General features: G+C 34.7%; 1 protein-coding gene across 3 annotated transcripts in view; it reads left to right on the forward strand.

The window, feature by feature from the left end:
- The window catches only part of Dis3l2 (Dis3 like 3'-5' exoribonuclease 2), a 592,606-nt gene that overhangs the window by 222,050 nt on the left and 347,428 nt on the right, over positions 1–23,128 (forward strand). For all 3 annotated transcript variants that reach the window (XM_090392002.1, XM_090392000.1, XM_090392001.1), the window contains exon 8: positions 17,825–19,198. In XM_090392002.1, coding sequence (XP_090248128.1) covers positions 17,825–19,198 — 1,374 coding nt within the window. The remainder of the gene's footprint in view (positions 1–17,824; positions 19,199–23,128) is intronic.

Raw genomic sequence — 23,128 nt, forward strand, 5'->3', positions numbered from 1 at the left:
GGATATATTTTATATCCCAGTAAGGTAGTACAACACCATATTCACCATAGTTGTACAACACCATATTCCTGAAGATATTTTCAGGCACAAACTTTGTTTGCTCACACTTGGATAAAGGATTAAACTAAATTTATTATAGTCTAACCAAGTGAAACATAAACTTTCAATACTTGACAGCAAATTGTATTCAAATTTCTTCTTAAATATAATGTAAGCATCTTCTTCTTCTTCAACCTTCTGCTGGACTTTGTCCAGCAGAAGGTTGAAGTCAACCTTTGTCTGCTGGACAAAGGTTGACTGCTGGACTTTGTCCAGCAGAAGTTCTGTCCACTGCTGGACAAAGGTCCAGCAGTGGACAGAACTCCCCCCCCCCCCACGATTTTCCAGATCACTCGGTTTTCTTCTTCTCCAATCCATCTCACTCTTGCAATTTGTTCCAGTTCATCTCTCCACCTTCTTCTCGGTCTTCCTCTTTGTCTTGCTCCATCCATTGGTCTCCACTCTGTTGTTTTTCTAGTCCATCTCCGGCCACTGCATCTGGCAATATGGCCAGCCCATCTCCACTTAGCCTGTTTAATGAATTTTACAATATCCATGACACCTGTTTGAGATCTTATCCAGATATTTGTCTTCCTATCTCTTAATGTTATTTTTAGCATACTTCTTTCATGCGATGTTGTGTTGTTCTCAGATTTTTGTTTAGGGCTTCTGTTAAAGTCCATGTTTCTCCTCCATATGTTAGGACAGGAAGTATGCACTGGTCGAAAGCTTTCATTTTTAGACTCATAGGGATGTCACTATATGTCTCTCATTTTACCATAAGCCATACATCCAAGGTGAATTCTTTGTTCAATCTCTTTTCTTTGGTGCTCCTCAAAGGATAACAATTGGCCCAAATATACATATGAAGTAACTTGTTCTATTTCATGGTTTTGAACTTTCATAGTTCTATGGTTTATGTATTTATTCATCATTATTTTTGTTTTTTCTCTATTTATTTTTAATCCAATTTCTCTGGAGGCTTCATTTAGCTGATTTAGCCTTTCTTCCAGATCTTCAAGATTATCTGCTATCAGGACAATATCATCTGCAAATTTCAGATGATGCAGCCTTTCTCCATTTATGTTTATTCCTTTTATTTCCCAATCAAGGCTTCTAAAGACTTCCTCTAGTGCTGCTGTAAATAATTTGGGAGATATGGCGTCTCCTTGCCAGATGCCTTTTTGTATTGGGAACTTTTCACTGTTTTTTTTTTATATAATTTAATTACAGAAGTTGCATTATTGTAAATATGTTTTAGTATTTCAATATACGCTTTCTCAGTTCCCTGGGTTTCAAGTGCTTCTAGTGTTGCAGATGTTTTAACTGAATCAAATGCTTTTTCATAGTCTATATAGGCCAGACATAAGGGTTTATTGCATTCAATTGATTTTTCAATGAGCTGTCTTAATGTGTGAATATGGTCCAAAGTATTGTAATTCTTCCTAAATTCAGCTTGTTCACAGGATTTCATTCCCTCTAGTTTAGATTTTATTCTATTATTTATAATTTTTGTGAAAACTTTATATATGGTGGGGAATAGGCTTATAGGTCTGTAGTTTTTAATTTCTTCCTTATTGCCCTTTTTAAAAATTAATATTAGAAGGGAATTGTTCCAATTTTTCGGAATTTTTCTCTGTTTTAGGCATTCAACTGTTTGATGACATGGTTTCCTCCCAGTTTTAAGAAGTCTATCATAATTCTATCTTCTCCTGGGGCCTTTCCATTCTTCATTTCCTGCAATGCCATTTCCACTTCACCTTGTAAGATTTCAGGGGCATCAGGTTCTTCCTCACTCGAGTAATCCATAGATGATTCTTGGATGTCCCGGTTTTTGTCTTCATAGAGTTCAGTGTTGGATCCTACTTCGTCTTAATCTGTACCTTGGATCCGACATGTTATTTACTACGATGTTCTTAACCTAAAAATAGTTGCTAGTTGGTTTCTAATTCAAATATAGAGAAAATTTATATTTAAAGACTGCACCACTCTATATCTGAATTAGTTCAAGAATTGAAGAAAAATCAACCCTCAACTATTTCTCCTTAATATATATAAGCTATATAACACATACATAAATTCTACTTCTAATTTAAACAATAAAAACAAGTCAAACATTAAGCCAAGTCAATCACATTAGTTCAACCTTCCAAGCTTTCACATACACTTTCTCAGCTTCTGAGTTACAAAGTTCCTACACATATATAAATATAATAGAACTTCCTATCTAATCAGTTTTCACACACTTCTCAGTCATGCTATAAGTTCAAAATATCGCAGGCACTAATAGTTGAAAATATCTCTCTAACAATTCTTAACTTCAACTCTCAATCACGAAGAGCTTCCACAGTTGAGGTTAGGTTAAGCGTAGCGTGATTAACACTCAATTCTTCAAGCATTGAAATAATACACTAAGATAGTCCTTACCAGAAATAGTTCCTAGTACATCAAATACGTTGTGAGCAAACTTTTAAATTATTTTTTTTTCACTTAAGAACACATCTACAAGACTTATCCACAGTTATAATTAAAACACTATCAATCGCGCTTCAGAAATCCAGACATCGACTGCAGGGTACTTCAACTATCCTTGTTACCACTCATAAACTAATTAAAACACTGTGCGGTTCTCCTTAAGGCAAATCGGAAATAAGCCGCAATTCTAGACCAACTGGGTTTATTCAGAATTCTTCCTTGAACGTCCAGCTTTTTATATTATCCGATTACAGCATCAATTTCCCTTTTATTATTACTGCTGGCTTCACTTTCAGCTAACTATAAAATTCACTTCATCTTTGCTCACTTATAAAAATTATCCTCTTAACTCCTGCACTTAAGAACCTTTCATTTACTTCTACTTCTCTAGTTTATGCCCTTGCTTCCTTTCACTTCCAAGTTTCCGTCCCAACTCTCTCTTGTTACCTCTATATAATTTTTTTATTATCCTTGTCCTAGCTCACGCTCTGTTCCACTCCCGCTCGTTTATTTCACGCGTTTCCATGACAACAAATAAACGTAAACATTTTCGCTAATGTTACATAAGGTTATACCACTACATTCAGTTATTACATAACGTTAAACTTTCACAAACAAGAATAAATAGAATATTTGCATTTCAATAAATGCTTAGTTAAATTACAAATACAAGTTCTTATAATATTGACATAACAATAAATAAAAGAGCTTAATAATATTTAATACAGAATCTTATTACTATTAACACATATCTTTGATTAAACAATTAAATATTAGATATAATTAAGGTAATTACATGATATCAAATTATAATTTAAGTTATTTACATTAAATAATATTTACAAATGTAGCCTTTGTGATGGAAGATCATGTTGGATTCTGAAGCAAATAATAATTACTCTAATATCTACATAATCAGAATCCAACATCAGTATAAAATTCCTGAATTCTTTTGATTATTACATCTCTATTTTTTATCAGTTCACCATTTTTTCCTCTTACAGCAGCTATTTCCTTTGTTCCAACAGATAATGTTCGTCTTAGGACCTTCATATTACTATTGTTTTCTATTGTTTCTTTAATTTTCCTAGTATTATATGATCTAAGTTCATGTTTCATCCTTTGACGTATAGTTTTACAAATTTCCGTATGTTCTATTTAATTGGTGTCATTTAAATCTCTTTTTCATATCTCTTCTTTTCTTCATCAGATCTAAGGTTTCCTGTTTTAGTTTTTCCTCTCCTTGGTGCCTTTTTACACCTCCTATTTCTAGTGCACAATTCAAGATACATTTTGTTAATATTTCATTAGCGTCATCGATGGAAGTAGCTGTGTTTAACTTTTTTAGTTCATTTTTGAGTGATTCTCTATAACAGCTTTTATTGTGGTAGAGGTTTTGTAGATTCACTAAATTGGACTTTTTTCTTATGAGCTTATTCCATTCCCATTTTTTGTTGATCCATATTTTTGCCCTTACTAGTCTGTGGTCACTTCCTGTGTTAAATCTATTAAGCAGTTCGGTATTATTTATTATATATCTTCTGTTGGAGAGGATGAAGTCTATTTGTAAGTTTATCCATTTGGGCTTCACCAAGTCCATTTTCGGTTGATTTTCTTCTTGAAAAAGCTGTTCATAATAAAGAGGTTATTTTCTTCTGTAAATTCAATAAGTCTTTCTCCTCTTTCATTCCTCTGTCCAAATTCAAATTTACCGATGGAGTTCAGATGGTCATCTCTGCTTCCAATTTTGGCTTTAAAATCACCCATTATAATTATGTAGAATTCTTTAGAATTATTGAATGAATGTGGATTCTAATGTTTCATAAAAATCTTCTATCTCTTCATCTGGATGGTCCATAGTTTGGGCATATGCTTGTAAGCATAGTTTATTTTAAATCCTAAGTGATATCTTCCATTAAATCAATATGATGTTATAGTTTGTGAGCTTCAGGTTTTCCATATATATATATATATACAGGGTGATTCAGAACTCTTTGGCCAAACTTTAAGGGGTGTTAGAACATACCTAAACAAGCACTTTTCATCATTCAATGCATGGTCTGAACTGAAGCGGTGAAGTGCTAGGGGATTAGCAAATACTGTGTCAGGAAATGAAGAAACACAAGAATGACAGAGGATATTTGAAACAATTCCAGAAATTACAGAACATAAATTAAAGAATTTTATTGAACAAATTACAGAAACTGCTCAAAAGAGCAACCGCTAACATTAATGCAGGCTTCACACCTTCGACGTAGTGATTGGCTTACATTGGCAAAAACACCAGGCATTTTTCGTACAGCGGCAACAGAAATCTTAGCAATAAGGTCCTCGTTGGAATCGATGGGGCTATCATAGATCAGGCTTTTCCTATGGCCCCATAGGAAAAAGTCCTGACATGAGAGATCGGGTGATCATAGTGGCCAAGTGATGGGACCACCCCGACCAATCCATCGTCCTGGAAATGTTGCATCCAAGGCATTCTGCACATCCATGCTGAAATGGGGTGGCGCTCCGTCGTGTTGGAACCACATACGTGTTTGAATGTTTGTTGGAACTGGGTTCAGTAATTCTGACAAGATCTCTTGTAAAAATATGAGGTACGTTCTCCCATTCAGTCGTGCTGGCAGAAGGTATGGGCCAATCAAATGGTCATGTAGGATTCGAGCCCAAACATTTATAGAGAAACGCCACTGGTACAAATGTGGACGTGTGGCATGCGGATTTCTGCTCGCCCACACATGATAATTGTGGGTATTAAAAATGCCCTCATGTGTAAAGGTGCATTCGTCAGTGAATAAGACATGTGCATCAAAGTCTGGCTGCACTGCAGTCTGCTGCAGGAACCACTGTGCAAAATCCACACGAGGCGATAATCTGCAGGTGTCAAGGCATGCACCCTCTGTGCATGGTAGGGGGTGTAATCATTAATCTCATAGAACTCGCCACATCGATTGGGGCACATACGGCATGGGAAATTGCTCGCGTGCTACATTTGGGACGATCTGCAACCCTACGTAAATTTCCTCTGTAACATGTGGTGTCTTCACACTCCTTGCATGCCACTGACAAAGGAGCCTATTTCGTACAGATACCGGTGCAATCGCTGAAAGGTTTTACGATCAGGCACGCATCTGGTCGGAAAGCGCTCTCGGTACAGTCTTTGGGCTTCCCTCGCATTCCTGTCTAATAAAATTACATAAGGAAGAAATTACACAGGGAAGAAATTACACAAGGATGAAATTGCATATAGATAAAAATACACTAAGAAAAAATTACACAAATGTGAATATTCACACCGAAGTTTTTTACTTTAGAGTTTTTAAATTTTTATGATGAATTTTATATTTATTTTCAGATAAGAGTTCCGTTAATTTTGTAATACTTTATAAGACCCACCTGTTGACTTTAATCCAATTAAAATATTATTGGTATTTTGTTGTCAAATTAAACACATAAACTTTCTTAATATTGCAAAAATTACTTTTATTTTAAAAAATAATAAAAAACACACACTAAATCATATAAGCTATACAACGTAAAAAATTCAGTCATCTATTAGAGTCATAATTTTGTACAATATTTGAAATACGTTGTTTTAACGAAATGTACCTACGCCGTCCTGGGTTTCATTGACCAGTTAAATGCTGCAAATAGTTTGTCTGTTGTAAAGATAATTCTTTAACAATGTTATCCAAAAATTTCCAAACTTTTGGATGGGAACACTGAACGAGCGACTGAAGTCCATAGTGCCATCTTTCGATACAATTTGTTGTTCTAGCTATACAGTTGGCTGCAGAGTGTCTATGGTTCCAAGTAGAAATATTGAACAGCGGTTGTCTATAAATGCCATTCCTGAGCTGTCGACCTCAAATATATGTACGTTCGAAGTAAAGGAGAACTTGCTCGATTTGTTCATTATATTCGTCTAAATTAGAGAACAGATCAGCAACTTCTAAAAATGTTTCTAACACTTCTTCTGGTAAAAGTGATTGTAACATTTTAATGTGTACTGCAAATGACTGATTTGATTCATATAGAAATTTTAGTCCACATTCATTTACTTTGTGTATAATAGATTGTGATAAGTGGAAAAAACAACCACCATGTCCAATGTTTTCAAACACGGTATGGAAAGCATTCATTGCTGCTGTTTCAAAATCGTTCAAAATTTTTCGTCGTCAAGCTTGAGGAATTTTCTCCAGTAACATGTTAGCATCTTCACATATATTTCTTCCTTTTTCCCTGGTAGAAGAGCTAGTAGACAAGGAAAAGCGATGCCTGAATCATATTGGACATGGATACTGTATAACTGATAATATATTTCTGGAACCACTTTAAATGTACCATCTGCTAGCCAAAAATCGTTAACTATAAGTTGATCTAGAAGAGTCTTGTGACCAATTAGTATTATATGTTCTGGATCTTCTGCCCCGGAGGAATCATGAATAATCCATTTAGAGTACTTCTCTGGTATTTCAAAATTTTTGTTGTCTGGATTTGACGGAACGTTTCCAATTGTTTTAGCTTTGGATCTATTTAATTGCCTCGTCATGGAGCTCTTCTTTGGTAGGCACATTTTTAATCCGTCTGATACAGTCACTAAACTGTTAGCTATAATTGCACGAGCCGATTCGCCTGGATTCGACATTTTTCTTTTCATTTGATTTGCAAGTTGATGAGCTTCAGATTCAAAAGTTCTATTAACATGACAGTGTTCTGAAGACTCACGGATAATCTTGTTGTCTCTGGTATGGAGCAGCGATAGACAATGTAACGTTCTAAACTTTGCACAACGCCAATGAATAGTTCTGATAGCAGTTTCATGATGACGAACAAACTCAAATCCTTAGTAAATTATAATTTGACCACCTTTATTGCATCGCACGTTATACACTAGTTGTATTATGACTCACTAAACTAGAACTGAAGAATGTTGTCTGCAATTTACTTATATATCTAATACAAAAATTTACTTATATATCTTCACCCAAACAATTCTTAGAAATTCTTGAGCAGTTCATGGTAAAACCATGAACTGCTCAAGGTTTTCCTAAGGTAAAACCAATTGACAATTGTCAATTGGTTTTACCTTAGGAAATTATTCCTTGTAAATCCCAGGTAAGTACTAATTAGGGTAGCTAATCACTACATCATTTTGAGTTTCCAACTCAACCACCTCCCTAATCCCCTTGCTCAAATCTGCACTAGTGATTTACCCCTTGCTGGTTATAAATTTTGTATAATTTTTGGTAAATTTTATTTTATGTGTAATTTCTTGTGTATTTTTTTCTTTTAATGTTTTTTTAGTGTATTTTTATCTATGTGTAATTTTTTTCTTTGTGTAATTTCGTCCTCGTGTAATTTTTGCAGTGCAATTTTATCCCATGTAATTTTTTCCTGTGTAATTTTGTCCTGACACGATATTAAAGATATCTCTGAATGAGTGGCCAAAATTATGTGAAAATATCAAAATTCACCTGTTACTTTCTTATTTTACTTCTCACTTCTCTCCAGCTCTCCCAGCCAGTCATTCTTCATTCCTTTTCTGTCATTCTCTTTCAGGTTAATTTAGGTCGTTTTGCCTTCTAGAATCCATGTCAAAGCTACTTTTGAAAGATAGAACACTATCTTTCAAAAGACATCTGGAGAATCTCTCTTTAACGATCAGAACCCGTAATAACATCCTACACAAACTGTGTGGTTCTACATGGGGTTCTTCTGCTATTACACTGCGATACTCCACATTGGCCTAAGTCTACTCTGTGGCAGAATATTATGGCTAAACAGTCCTCATATCAAGAAAATCGACACACAAATAAATACATCAATGAAGACAATAACAGGTTCTGTCAAATCCACTCCCCTCTACTGGCTTCCAACTTTGATCAATATTGCACCACCGAACCTGCGCAGACAAAATGCTCTGGTGAAAGAATACAAAAAAATAATTAGCAATCCCTTGTTGCCGATACATGAAGATCTCCCATCTGTAAATATGAATCGCCTTAAACCCTGATGGCCTCCACTAATACTGGCTGAAGAACCAGTAAATAACAATTTCAATGTTAATTCAAAATGGCTAGAAACTTGGAAAGAAAAATCGCCACCAGACTTAAAACAATTATATCCTTTCCAACCAAAATCCAAAAAGGATTGAGCTTCCATGTCATCTATGGAAAAGATTAAATAGGATACGCACAGGACATGGTATCTGTGCAGACAACTTACACAAGTGGGGAAGATCACCTACACCCCGGTGCGACTGTGGGGCCATAAACCAAACCATCCGGCACATTGTGGAGGACTGCATGATAAGTGCCTACCCTGGTGACCTGAAGACTTTTTCGAGACAGATCCTTCAACTCTTGATTGGCTATCTGAACTTGATTTAAAATTTTAGACTTTATTTAATTAAATTAAATTTTTTTAATATTTTATTTTATTTTATTTTTTTAAATCTGATATTTGTATATGTGCATTACTTGTATCATTTTTATTGTCTGCACAAATATGTATTTATATATTCTGATGTCATGTGTCTTCATTATGCCATACGCTAAATAAATAAATAAATAGGGTTAAGTATAATTTCTGGGAAATTCCCATGCTACTCCTCTAAAACACTATTAATATAATTAACGGCTATTTTAGCCTGTTTTTGTTTAGGAGTGTCCCTTATATTTAATACATTGGCTAACATAACTCAAAAGGGGTATATATATATATATATATATATATATATATATAATTTAGGACATTACAGGCGAGTGTAGAAGGCAATTATGGCAGAATAAAAAATGTTGAAAAATTATGTACATACCTTGATTTTGGTTTAAAGATGCCTTCTAAGTCCAAGCTCTTGTGGAAGGGGGGGGGAGGAAAGAGAGGGAAAGAACATGGGGATGTACTTGGTACGTCCCATCCATCCTTGGATTGTCCCAAGTACATCCCCATGTTCTTTCCCTCTCTTTCCCCCCCCCCCCCTTCCACAAGAGCTTGGACTTAGAAGGCATCTTTAAACCAAAATCAAGGTATGTACATAATTTTTCAACATTTTTTATTCTGCCATAATTGCCTTCTACACTCGCCTGTAATGCCTAAATTATATATATATATATATACCCCTTTTGAGTTATGTTAGCCAATGTATTAAATATAAGGGACACTCCTAAACAAAAACAGGCTAAAATAGCCGTTAATTATATTAAATAAATAGGGTCTTTTGTAATCTCTCTGCTGTTCATTCTCAGTATGTACCCAGTCCATTTCCATTTTAATTTCAATGATAATACTTTTTTTGCTCAGTCGGCTTATGTCATTGTTTGTTATATCTAAGGGCCAAAATATTTTTAATATTTTACATAGACTATGTGAAAACTATTTAATTGGAAGACTTATGTGAAAACCATTTAATTTAGCTTCCCATTTTTTGGTCAGTTTCTGATCCATATAACAATACAATCTTAATATTGCAATTGAAGATCTTTATTTTGGTTTATTATGATAATTGAATGATTTCCATATATTATTTAATTTTTTAAAAGCAGAATTTGCTTTTGTCAATCTTTGCATTATATCTCTGCAAGTTCCATCTTCATTATCTACATTTGCTTCCAAGTATGTAAAATTCTTAATGTCCTCTAGTGCATGTTGATTGATTTTAATTTCTATGTGACAATTGTTGTTCAATTTAAGAACCTTTTATGCTAGTTTATTTAAGGATAGTATTGATTCACAGCAAAGAATGATAAGAAAATAATATTTATTAACTTATTCACTGATATTTCTCTGGTATTATATCCAGCATCTTCAGAGTAAAAGAACATTTTGTCACAACAATAATTTGTTATTTGAAACAACAATAATTTGTTATAACAGTGGGACTAGTTTAAAAAAAAATGTAACAGACAACACAAGGAACTTAAGTCCTAATTGGTGCTACTTATTGTTGGATAAAGAGAGAGAGCAAACAAGTATTAATTATATCTTAAAATGACTGTCTCCTAGAATTTTGGTAAATTGATACAGCCATACTAGTTGAAGTTTACAGTATATTTTAAAGCTGCTGCTGATTTCAAAAGCAATCTTTCTAACTTATAATGACTTCGGTGTAGCACTTTTGCCTTCTTCCATTTGATCTTGTGTTGGGGGGGGGTATCCAAGGTATGGTCTGCTAGACCACCTAACTTGCCATAACAATAGTGCCTGATGTATCTTTTATGTTCTCCAAGGCAGATGTTAACAATTCTTCCCATCTGTCCATAATAAGCCAGGTCACAATAACAGGGCACTTCATATACTCCTGGATGTGATAAAGAAGAGAGCTTGTGCTTAGGTGAACAGATGAGATTTGCCAATTTGATATCTAGTTTAAATATGGTGTGTAGCTAATATTTATTAAGCACTCTAAATATCTTTTCAGATGTGCCTTGTTGTCTGATACAATTTTTTTTTTTTTTTTAAAAACTCTGCCACTGTTATACCACATTGTTGTTTTGTGTACTGTGACAAACTGTTCTAATGTTCTGAAGATGCTGGGTGTAATACCAACGAAAAGTCAGCTAATAAGTTAATAAATATTATTTTCTTATCATTTTGTGTTGTGAATCAATACCATAAAATAAAACAACACCTGCTGCCTACAGATAAGGCTTTCTGCTCATTTAAGAACTTTTGTTTTAGTCATATATATTTTAAGACTAATGTTTCCAGTTTTCATTGTATACCCTTGTATTTTGATTATCTTAATTTCTCTTCTCATACCTATAACTTTTCACACAATCAAATCACTGACTATGTTAAACAGAAACCAGACTTTACACAAAGTCTGTCTTATGCCAATCCTTATCTCAAACTATTCTGATGTTGTTTGCTATCATACAGCTAATTTAGTGTTTTGGCTAATTTCTCTCTTATTCCATATAAATTTATTCAGTTGACTTCCTATCATACTGGCTTTGTTAATTCTGTTGTCTATTTCCATATTTAATTTACCGTCTTCACTAAAAATTGTGCTTAAGTAGCTGAAATGTTTTGATTGTTCTATAAGTTCTCCATTCACAAACAAATGCAGTTGATATTTTCAATGTTTCTGCCTATTTTCATCGTCTTTCTCTTGTTATTGCTGATTTTCACGCCAAATTTCTTACAACGATTATTCAATTTAGTCAGGGAATCTTGCAGGTTTGTATTGGATTTATTTAAAAGTATAACATGATCTGCATAAAGTAAAGAGCTGAGATTAACATCTAGAATTTTGATATCAGGATTAATATCACTTATCTTCAATATTGTGATCCATATAGATAATGAATAACAGAGGGGATAATGTACATCCTTGTCTGACACCAGATTTAACATCAAACCATCTTTCTGTTCTTCCTTCAATTCTAACTGTTGACTTACAACTCAAATAAAGACTAAGTATTGCTTGATATTATGCATTGATATATGCACTGTAGAACTCCTAGCTTTTTGAATAACTTTTATCTTGGCACTTTGTCATATTCCTTTTGCAAGTCTACAAAACTTCAGTACCGATCTTTGTTATTTTCCCACGATTTCTCAACTATTTCTCGAAAAGTAAAATCTCATACTGACAGCCTCTATTTGGCCTGAATCCAGCTTGCTCTTCAAGAAGCTTCCCTTCTGCAATCCTTCTCAACCGTTTCTCAAGTATACTTGCATGAATCTTACCAGGAACACTCAGTAGGGAAATACCTCTCTAATTCTCACATTCAGTTTTATTTCCCTTTTTTATATATGGGTATTATGAGAGCTCTACTCCAGTCATCTGGAATTCATCCCTTTGTCCAGGGATGAATTCCAGATGACTTCTGAACTATGCAGTGCAGCACCTGTAAGACTTTTTATACCTCCATACGCGAGTATTTCTGGTCCAAATGCTGCCTTTCCACATTTCGGGCTTTTGATGGCTTTTTCTACTTCAAGTATGGATATGTATTCCTGACTGCATACCTGGCAGTGTTTTCTTACCACCGTGCTGTCATCACTGCTTGTTTCATTTAGCAATTTTTCGAAGTAATTACTTCATACTTCAAGGATGTCTTTTTCTCAATTTTTCATATCACTTTTATCATCTCTAATTCCTTTTACAGCACACTTTCCTCCATTTGTGAGTTTTTTCAACAGCCTCCAGAATATTTTGCCACCATCCTGTTAATTATTTTCAATGTTCTTACCAAAGTCTTCCGATGACTTGTGTTTAGCAAGTTTTACGTGGTATTTAGCTTTCTTACATTTGTGTCTGTATTCTCTAAGAGCACAAGCTGATCTATTTGCTAGGAACTTTCGATATGCTTTCTTCTTTTCCTTCACTGCCTCTTTAACTTCCTGGGTCCACCATGGAGTTCTGATTTTTCTATCTTTGCAGACAACCTCATTACATGCCTCTCTGGCTGAATTAATCAATGTTTTCTTCAGGGCTTGCCAGTGAATCTCCAAGGTTTGGTTGTTGTTCTCAAACTCTTTCATTTTTTTCTTCAATAATGTTAGTATATTTTAGTCTACATCAGAGTGTCCTGCACCAGGGAGAAGACATCATTATCAACAATAACAAACACAGTCAATGAGACTTTTCTTATTCCTTGCCTCTTCTCTCCATGTGAATTTATGCTGGAACATTGTGTTAGAAATAATCAGTCCATGTCCTGAGCAGAAATCCAACAGGTATTTGCCATTATTATTAGCTTTGCTCTTTTCTCCAAAATTTCCCCAAATATTTTTGTATATTTTGTATACCACTAGGAAAAAGAAAACCAGGACGTCCTCTTAAACGATTCAACGATGACTTCTAAGGCCGGAACAGGCCATGGCCTGTTCCAGCCTGTACCAAGGCCTAAATCCTTGATACGTATGATGATTTTTATGTCTGACAATCATTTCCTACTCTGCTCTTTAGATCTCCAACAAAGACCAATTTTTCATTGTGTCAGTTGCTTTCTGTAAATCCTCAAAAAATTCGTCCACTTCTTCCTTAGTAGAACCTTCTTGTGGGACCGTAGGCACAAATGAGTTTCATTGTCCAGTTCTCCATTCTGATATTTGACCACATGACTTTACTTGATATTGCCTGCCATTCAAGAAGATTAGTCTCGCATTTAATGTTGAATGCTATAGCTACTCTTTCTTTTCCTTGATTGTTATTGCCTGAATATAACATTTTGTATTTATTGCCTAGAAAGATCTCGCCAGTTTTGGTATTTTTTGTTTCAGTCACCCCTATTATGTTGGTCTAGTACTTATTCAGTTCTTCTGCTAGTTCATTCTTTGGCATTCAGACTTCTTATCTTGATATTTCAAATTTTGAATTCTGGAGATGTTTAGTTGGAATGTGCTTCAGAATTTGTTCCAATAGTTGACTTTTCACTGTTGCCCTGGTTCTCTGGTGACAATAGCCGGACCTTGCTCCATCCATTGGTCTCCACTCTGTTGTTTTTCTAGTCCATCTCCTATCACTGCATCTGATAATATGGCCAGTCCATCTCCACTTTGACCTTTAAGCACCCCTTTTTACTTATCTAATTTTGGCTATTACTTGTATTGATTAGGCTTTATACCTTAAGAAAAATAATCTTGTGGAATTGTTTTTAATTGTAATTATTAAAGTAATTATTTATTCCTAACATGGTTGTAGTCTCCATAATTTTACTGAAATGAAATGGAAACTTTTATAATTGGTTTTACATATCTGATTTTGGCTATTAGTCAGTATTTATTCATATTATAAAAGAAAAAAGAAGTCTTGTGGAATAGTTTTTTAATCCCCCTTTATATTACTAAAAAGAGAAAGAGAGCACAGTTACTCTTACTGCCTTACATTTCATTTCCCCAAATTAATTGTAATTAATTCAAACTGAGGAAAGTAGAAATGAGAATAAGAACACGTGCTATGTATAATAAATTTAGTTTAATCCTTTATCCAAGTGTAAGCAAACAATTTTGTGCTTGTAATATCTTCAGGACTGAGGCAACTCGTGGTAAAGGTGGACTAAGCTCTCATCACTCCGTGTCTTAGTATCTCCCATAATGCTATGCATTAAGGGAAGGGCCACTACCCAGACCGTTTTCGACCTTTATTAAGGTCTCATTAGCGGGAGCCAGACCCAGAGGTGGTGATACTAAGGTGGAAGCAAAGGAGAAGTCATATTTACCTATATGAGTTGCCAAAAGATGTCTCGCCTTATTATTAAATTACTCTGGATTTAGAGAAAGATGTTGGAAGTTTTTTTTTCCAATTTGGTTAGATTATAATAAATTTAGTTTAATCCTTTATCCGAGTGTAAGCAACCAAAATTTGCACCTGAAGTATCTTCAGGACTGAGGCAACTCGTGGTAAAGGCGGACCAAGCTCTCATCACTTGTCTTAGTATCTCCCATAATGCAAAGCACATCTCCTTGTGGACATGTATAATGCTATACATTAAGGGAAGGGCCATTACCCAGACCGGTTTCGAACTTTATTGAGCTCTCATCAGTGGGAGCCAGACCCAGAGTTGTTAATACTAAGGTGGAAGCAATGGAGAAGTCGTATTTACCTATACGAGTTGCCAAAAGTTGTCTCACCTTATTATTAAATTACTCTGGATTTAGAGAAAGATGTTGGAAGTTTTTTTTTCCCCCACTTGGTTAGACTATAATAAATTCAGTTTAATCCTTTTTCCTACTAAGATACTAAGACAAGGAGTGATGAGAGCTTGGTCTACTTTGACCATGAGTTGCCTCAGTCCTGAAGATACTTCAGGCACAAACTTTGTTTGCTTACACTTCTATAAAGGATTAAACTAAATTTATGATAATCTAATCAAGTGGGAAAAAAAAATCTTCCAACATCTTTCTCTAAATCCAGAGTAATAATTTAATAATATGGTGAGACACCTTTGCCACCTCATATAGGTACATATCACTTCTCCATTGCTTCAACCTTATTATCTCCCACCTCTGGGTCTAGCTCCCACTGATGAGACTTCAATAAAGGTCGAAACCAGTTGGAAGCTTGGGTGATGAATGGCAATTGTGTAGCCCATGAAGTTTTAACTGAGGCTCGGCTGTTGCTGTCACCCAGGTCCTGGGTGAGGGGGGGGGATAATGAATGGCAATGGCAATACTGTAGCCCGTAAAGTTAACTGAGGCACGGCTGTTGCTGTACCCCTCAAATGAGATATAAGCAAATGAGTGACTCTGCTCGGTGGTGTGGTCAGCCTGCCACGGTGTAGAGCCAACCGGTTCTGAGTTCTCAGTGGCAGGGTGAGCTTGTTACTGAGGGGGAACAATGCTGAGTTTTTGGAGTTTGACCTGTACTTGAACATTCAGTAAAGGTCGAAACCAGTCTGGGTAGTGACCCTTCCCTTAATGCATAGCATTATACATGTTTGCAAGGAGATGTGCTTTGCATTGTGGGAAATACTAAAACAAGGAGTGATGAGAGCTTGGTCCACCTTTACCACAAGAGTCCTAAAGTTACTTCAGTTGCAAACTTTGTTTGCTTACACTTGGATAAAGGATTAAACTAAATTTATTATAGTCTAACCAAGTGAAAAAAAAACTTCCAAGTACTATGTAGTCTAAAATGATTTTCATTAAATCTGTTGAAAGAAACCAGCTAATGTTGAGTCAAGAAAAGTACATATTTGATAATATTAAATAAACTAGTGAAATTATTTTTATGTATATTTTCATATAGATAAAAATAAATTGAAATTTTATAGCAGAAATCATACTTGTTTCCATAAATTAAAGAACAAAGAGAATAATCACAATTACTCAAAGACTGTTATGAATTTTTATACAGTTTGATGGAAAGTATAATGATATGAGATGTTAAAGAAACACCTGAAAAAATTGTAAAGAAATAGTTTAGTTCATTAATAAATTAGTACATGAAGATAACTGTCAAAATGAAGAGATCAAAATGAGATTTTCAGAGTGCCTCAATAAGAAATATGATATCACTCTTCCTAGCAATACAGCACTCACAATGATGTTTCATGCTGTTTATAATGTTCAGGAGATCAGTTGGTAATAACTATTGCTCCTGCAACATTCTCCTGATTTGGTTGATGCCAGAAACGAGGCTGAGCAGTCGTTATGTAGAATAGCCTCTTCTTGCAGATATTTGTCCCCAAATGTCTCTTAATGAGGACAAACAATTTGTCTTGTAGGATAAATATCTCCCCTAATGTATCCACATATGGATAAAAATAGGGATCCAGGACCTTGTCTCTATAATTTGCAGCATTCATGATTCAGCTAGGAAGCACATATAGGTTGGGGCGTCCACTCAATGAGATGCCTCCCCAAACCATCACACTACCTCCACCATAAGTGTCTCTTTCACAGATATTAGATGGATAATAACGTGTTCCTAGTTCTCTCCAGATCAGGACATGCCTGATTTCACTTTGGAGAGCAAATTGGGGCTTTCTGTGAACTATACTAACCTCCAGTGGTCTTGGGTCCAGTTAATGTGGATCCTGGCCCATTTCAAATGTTTTCACCATTTCAAATGTATGTGCTAGTGTGGGGATAGGAGCACATAGACTACTTGTTGCGTAGTATACAGACCACCTGCATGAAACCGTCTGCACACATTAGAAGCAGATGTCAATGGTCCTGTAGCCAACAGTAGGCCTGATCATAGCAGATTCAGGGTATCACAACCTGTTTTGGTGAGCAGATAATCAGAGATATCTCACCCACTGTGGTTATAGCCCATGGCCTTCTGCTGTTTTTTGTGATTGTTGGAATTGGTTCCACAGTCTATGAACTATGTAATGACTCACGTGCAAACATCTGGCAACCTCTGATTGACTTTAGTCTTACAATAGCTTGCCATCTGAATTCATTGGTTAAATAATGTCTTTCAGATATATTCAAGAATTTTGCTATCATGAAATGCCTTGTACTTACTCCAGACATTCAATGGAAAATCACTCTAAAACTTCCACTTTTATGTCGTGGTGCTCATTTGCATATACCACTCACAGTGCCATTCATTTGTGTATGATAACCAGACTCACTGCTCACTGTAACTTTTTACATAATGTACCTAACTTTCATATGTTTTTTTTTTTTTTTTTTTTTCCTTTTTCACTGGAATTATAATGATTTTTCTTTGTTCCTTAATTTATTGAAACCAGTGTAGTTTGTCTTAGTGGTATTACTAGGAAAGAAAGATTGAAAAATTTTAAATGATTAAATTATTAACTTTAATTATTTGTTAATTAAAAAAGAAAATACTAAATGAAATGCTGTTGCATTAATTAAATTTGTTTTTCAAACATTCTAGATCCTTTACGGTGCCATCAAAGATTTTGAACGACAAACTGAATGTGTGATCGAAGACGCTGATGTTAATGTTACAAGCTCTCAGACTTCTTGTGTCAAGGGTATGGAGGAATCATTAGAGAAGAGCGTGCCAAGTTCTTGGGGCAATTTTAGTGATACCAGATCCCCAGATACTATAGAAATATTAGGTCTAGAAAATTTTGCCTTGCAAGCTCAAGAATTTGCTAACAAATCAAATCAGAGAAGAAATAGAAATAGAAAGCAAAGGACAAAAGTGAAATTGTTGGATTCTGATACTAATGAAGTAAACTCTCAGTCAGTCATGAAAGATAGTGATATTTCTTTTGAAAAAAATGATATTTCTCATCTTAAGAAAGAGAAAATATCTTCAGATTTTCTACATTTTCCTTTAAATGATGCTTCCAATTTGTGTGAAAAAAAACTTGAAAATGGTGAGTTTCATTCACCTGTGCCTGAATCACATGGAAAACCATCTGAAAATGAATTTGTTACTTCTCAGGATAAGCAGAATATTAATTCTGATAAAGACACTTGGACTACCGGAATTGGTAGTATATCAAATAACCTTGTAGTATCACCTGAAGATTTGCTAAATTTTGAAGATAACTCTTTAATTCTTAATACAGTCGAATTTCCTACATATGATAATGACACAGATTGCAATTCAATTGGAAAAGTTGTAACCCTTGAAGATCTTAGTGAAGATGACTCATCTAATTCATTTGCTTCAGGAAGTACATCTAGTCATTATTTGGATCAGTTGGTAGAAGATGCTGCATTTTATGCAGATCAACAAGATGCAAAAAACAATAACCTCATTGACTTAGGAGATGATTCTGGACATGATGAGAGTATTTATGATGAGCTTGAAAATATTGACCTTAATGGAAGTGAGGAAAACATTACAGGTTTAAATTCACTGCTTGAGAATAATGAATTGTTTGAAGTAGACCATAATTCTCAAATTAATATGCCAAGCTTACCTTCATTAAAAAGTGCACCTTGTGAAGTAAGTGATATTTGCGAAAATCACAATTGTTTGGGGAATAAGAGTATATGTCAGCATATGGAATTTTCAGTTTTTTCTGAAAGGGATAATGCAAACATTCCGGATCAGTGCTGTTCCTTTGATGCATCTGCTGAAAATAGTTTAAAAATGGAAAGTACTCCTAAAAAAAATAGAAAAAAACGGAAAAATAGAAAGAAGAAAGGTTTGGAGTGCGATGAAAGTAATAGAATTTATTCAGACAGACACCTACAGAACCCAGACACTTTTTCTGACTTGCATTCGTTTGAAGTGAAAAAAATTATGAAGCATCCACTTTGGCAGAATTTTATTCAGAAAACAGCAAAGGTAATTGCCTTTAGATTCAGTCTCTGTTATATCATCATCATTCTAACTTTATTGTAGCATTTATTCTGTGTTTAAATTTGTGAATACTTTTTGCAATAAATATTTATGCAGAATGTGACTGTACAGTTGTCCTGAAAAGAAAAAAAAATCTATGATTTCAAGGAAATAATTATTGTAATTTATTTCTGTTCTGATCATTGAAGCAAGAAAAAATTCTCTTTCCATTGTTGCCACTTGTAGATTTTTATTTGAACACGTTATCACTGTTGAATCCTAGTGCTGAGCAAAAAAGAAGCTAATTCCAGTTTTCTCCACTCTTCCCTCTTACAGACTGTCAGCTTTTGGTTGTTTCCTTCTATTTATATGTTCTGATTTCTCTATCTTTCTGTGGATCTCATGTTTTTTTTTTTCTCTCTCTCTCTCTCTTTCTCTGTGAATCCAAACTCTGGTAAGTACCATCTATCATCTTTCATTCTGACTACATGGTGGCCGGTCTGTTTCCGCTTTATTTAGCTTTTTAATTAGCATCAACATTTTTTATATTCTGTGCAATGTCTGTATTTTTTCTTCACGTGCTTTTTTTTTTTTTTTTTTCTTTCAATTCTCAGAATATTTCTTCCCAATGCTCTCTGGTATGTTCTAAATTTTTTCTCTTTTATTCTTCTTTTTCCTTGAGAGAATGTGTGTTTCATGTTGGAGTCTTAATGTAATATGTGCAGCACTCGGAAAGGATTAAAACTGATTTTTAATTCTTCCAATATTTCGTCTCAGTTACTGAGACATCTTCAGGGATTACAAAAAAACGAATGTAACCCACACTCAAATACAACACAATACTAAGAGAAACACGTGGGTAACTCTAAAGTCCTATCTAGGTGGTGCGCCCTATTAAAACTGATTTTTAATGCTTCCAATATATTGTAGACATTTAATGTACCACACACACTTATAGGGCACACCACCTAGATAGGACTTTAAGATCACCCATGTGTTTCTCTTCATATTGTGTTGTATTTGAGTGTGGGTTACATTAGTTTTTTTTTTTGTAATCCATGTAATCCATTCAAGATTAGCCTCGTATTTAGTGTTGAATAGTGTGGCTACTATTTCTTTTCCTTGATTGTCATTGCCTGAATATAACATTTTGTATTTATTGCTCAAAAAGATCTCACCAGTTTTTGTCTTTTTTGTTTCTGTCACCCATATTATGTTGATTTTGTACTTATCCAATTCTTCAGCTAGCTCCATTTCTTTCCCATTCAGGCTTCTTATGTTGATAGTACCAACTTGAACTCTGGTGATGTTGAGTTGGGGTGTGTGTTTTCAGATTTGTTCCAGTAGGTGACTTTTCGCTGTTCGCCTGGTTCCATGGCAAAAACAACAGGGGCCTTGTTTAACCAGAGCGATGGCCCCAAGCCGGCATGAAATTCTGTCAGGTTGTACCATCATTTTATTGGTTTAAACCAGTAAGAATACAATTTGGTTGTCTAAATCCCAAATTGCCACCCATCTTGGTTTGTTCAGTATCCAGGTAGATACCTAACAGGGTGCCTCACTAGAACGTGAGTATTGGACGTTAGGTCAGAAGCCTTGGTTGGTTCTCTGCATTCCTTTAAACGCTGTATGGAGGTCTCCTCTCAGTTATACAGCTTTGACCCTAAAGCACCCCTTTAATATTTAATAATTAGGCAAATCTAAAACCATAGTGTCATTAGTGAACAAGAGCTCTACTTGGATACATTTTTTATTTATGAATATTAAAAGGAATTGTAAAGTGCTTGTACTTTTTATAATTAAATTACCAGAGTTAAGACAGTATTTATACTTTGTGAGACAGAGTGAGGATGAATGGAACAAGATATATGCTGGATAATGAAATATTGCATAGTCCCATGGAGGAGAAAAAGGAGAAGTTTTACATTTTGAGAAAAGGCCTCATAAAGAACACACTCCAATGAACATTTGTTTTTTCTAATAATTGTGAAAAAGAAAAAATGGTTAGTCTGTTAGACTGATAAGTATATGCAAAACAATCAATAATAGAATGAGTCAGAGAGTAAATGAATTTATCCTATAAAGATAAAGGAAATTTCAAGAAGTATAGTTTTATTTAGGTTTTGGATCCATTTAGTTATTGATTTAATTATATTTTATTTTGTACATAACTTAGTTTTATTAGTTGATATAGTTTTATATATTTATATAGTTTTAGCCATGCAACTGCACACAAGCCTAACATCAGCAAAGGTGGAGTAGTGTAAAGCTCACTGCCATTGGACTCTTGAGCAGTGGAAAAATGTTATCTAGAGTAATGAATCATGGAGAGGTATGTGTTTAGCAGAGTAGAGTGGAGTGTCCTCCCATGATGCGTCCTAATAATAGTGTGATATACCTCCAATATCACACTATTATTATTGTGTGATATTGGAGGTATCACACAATAATAATAGTAGTAGTAGTAATAATCACATTTAACCATCTTGCAGTCTGATGGATGAGTCTGGGTTTGGCAGATACCAGGAAAACACTGTTTGCCTGAATGTGTGGTTGCCAGCTGTGAAGTTTTGTGGAGGATGCATTATGGTCTGGAGCTGTTTTTAATGGTTTGAGTTAGGCCTTCCCTAGTTCCAGTCATGGGGAATCTGAATGCTGTGGCCTATAAATACATTCTAAACAATTCTGTGCTTCCAACTCTGTGACAACATTTGGTCAAGATCATTTTCTGTATTCTTCTTTGGTGCATCAATCCGAAGATTGGTAATTATAGCAGCACATCAGAACATCCTGTCTTGTGACCTCCTTTGTATCTCTTCATAACTCTTAGTACCAGTTAGCATCATTATGTTATTTATGTATGAAATTCTTAGTCTGCCTCGTGTCTTCTTTCCTTCTACAGTTCCCCTCCATTATTTCTGTAATCAGTCCCCCATGCCTCAAATGATGTCCATTTAGGCTTTTTTTTCTCTTATTGATGTGTTTCATTAATGGCTGCTCTTCACGAACTATATTTAGAACTTCTTCATTACTTTTCCTTTCTGTCCAACTAATTTTCATCATCTTTCTTCAGCACCAAAGTTCAAATGCCTCCAACTTTTTGATGTCCTGTTTTGTTAGGGTCCAGGCCTCACAACCATATAATGCAATGCTCCATATATATGTTTTCACTGGCCTTTTCTTGAGATGGATGCTAAGTCCTTTACTGGTAAAAATGTTTCTTCTGTTGTAGAATGCTTTTTTGGCTAAGATTATTCGTGCTTTTATATCTGATTGGTTTCTTCCATCTTCTGTGATAAGACTTCCAAGATATTTAAAAGAGGATACCTGTTGTATTAGGTTATTATTTATTTTCAGGTTTATTTTCATTGGATTTGCTTTACTTGTAATTAATAGTTTTGTTTTCTTATAATTAATTTTTAGTGTGTGCTGTGTGAAAATTTCTTCCATCTTTGTCAGGGTGACTTTCAGTTTGTTTTCGTTATCAGCTATAACTGCTATATCATCCATGAACCGTAGCCAGTTAATATTCATTCCATTTATCTTAATTCCTGTTTCTATTAGTTCTTTCAATTTATTTATTGCATCTTCAATGTATAGATTAAACAATATAAGTGAAAGAGAGCACCCCTGTCTTACACCTCTATGTATTTTTGCTATTGCAGTTTTTGTTTTATTGCTGGCTGTTTCTGTTAGGGCTTCTTGATGCTTGTAAAGATTAAATATGAGCCTTCTCTCTCTCCTATCTATCTTTATTGTTTTTAGGAGATGAAACATTTGGTTCCAGTCAATACTATCGAAGGCTTTCTCTAAGTCAAGAAAGACTTTCAGAGTATTTTGATTCTTCTCAAATTCTTTCGATAACTGTTCTTAGAGCTAGGATTGTTTCTCTTGTTCCCTGCTGTTTCCTGAATCCAAACTGGTCATTGCCAACAT

This window comes from Typopeltis vanoorti, chromosome 4 (assembly GCF_054136105.1).
Source record: "Typopeltis vanoorti isolate ZY-2024b chromosome 4, IOZ_Tvanoo_1.0, whole genome shotgun sequence".
In the NCBI taxonomy this organism is placed as follows: Eukaryota; Metazoa; Arthropoda; class Arachnida; order Uropygi; family Thelyphonidae; genus Typopeltis; species Typopeltis vanoorti.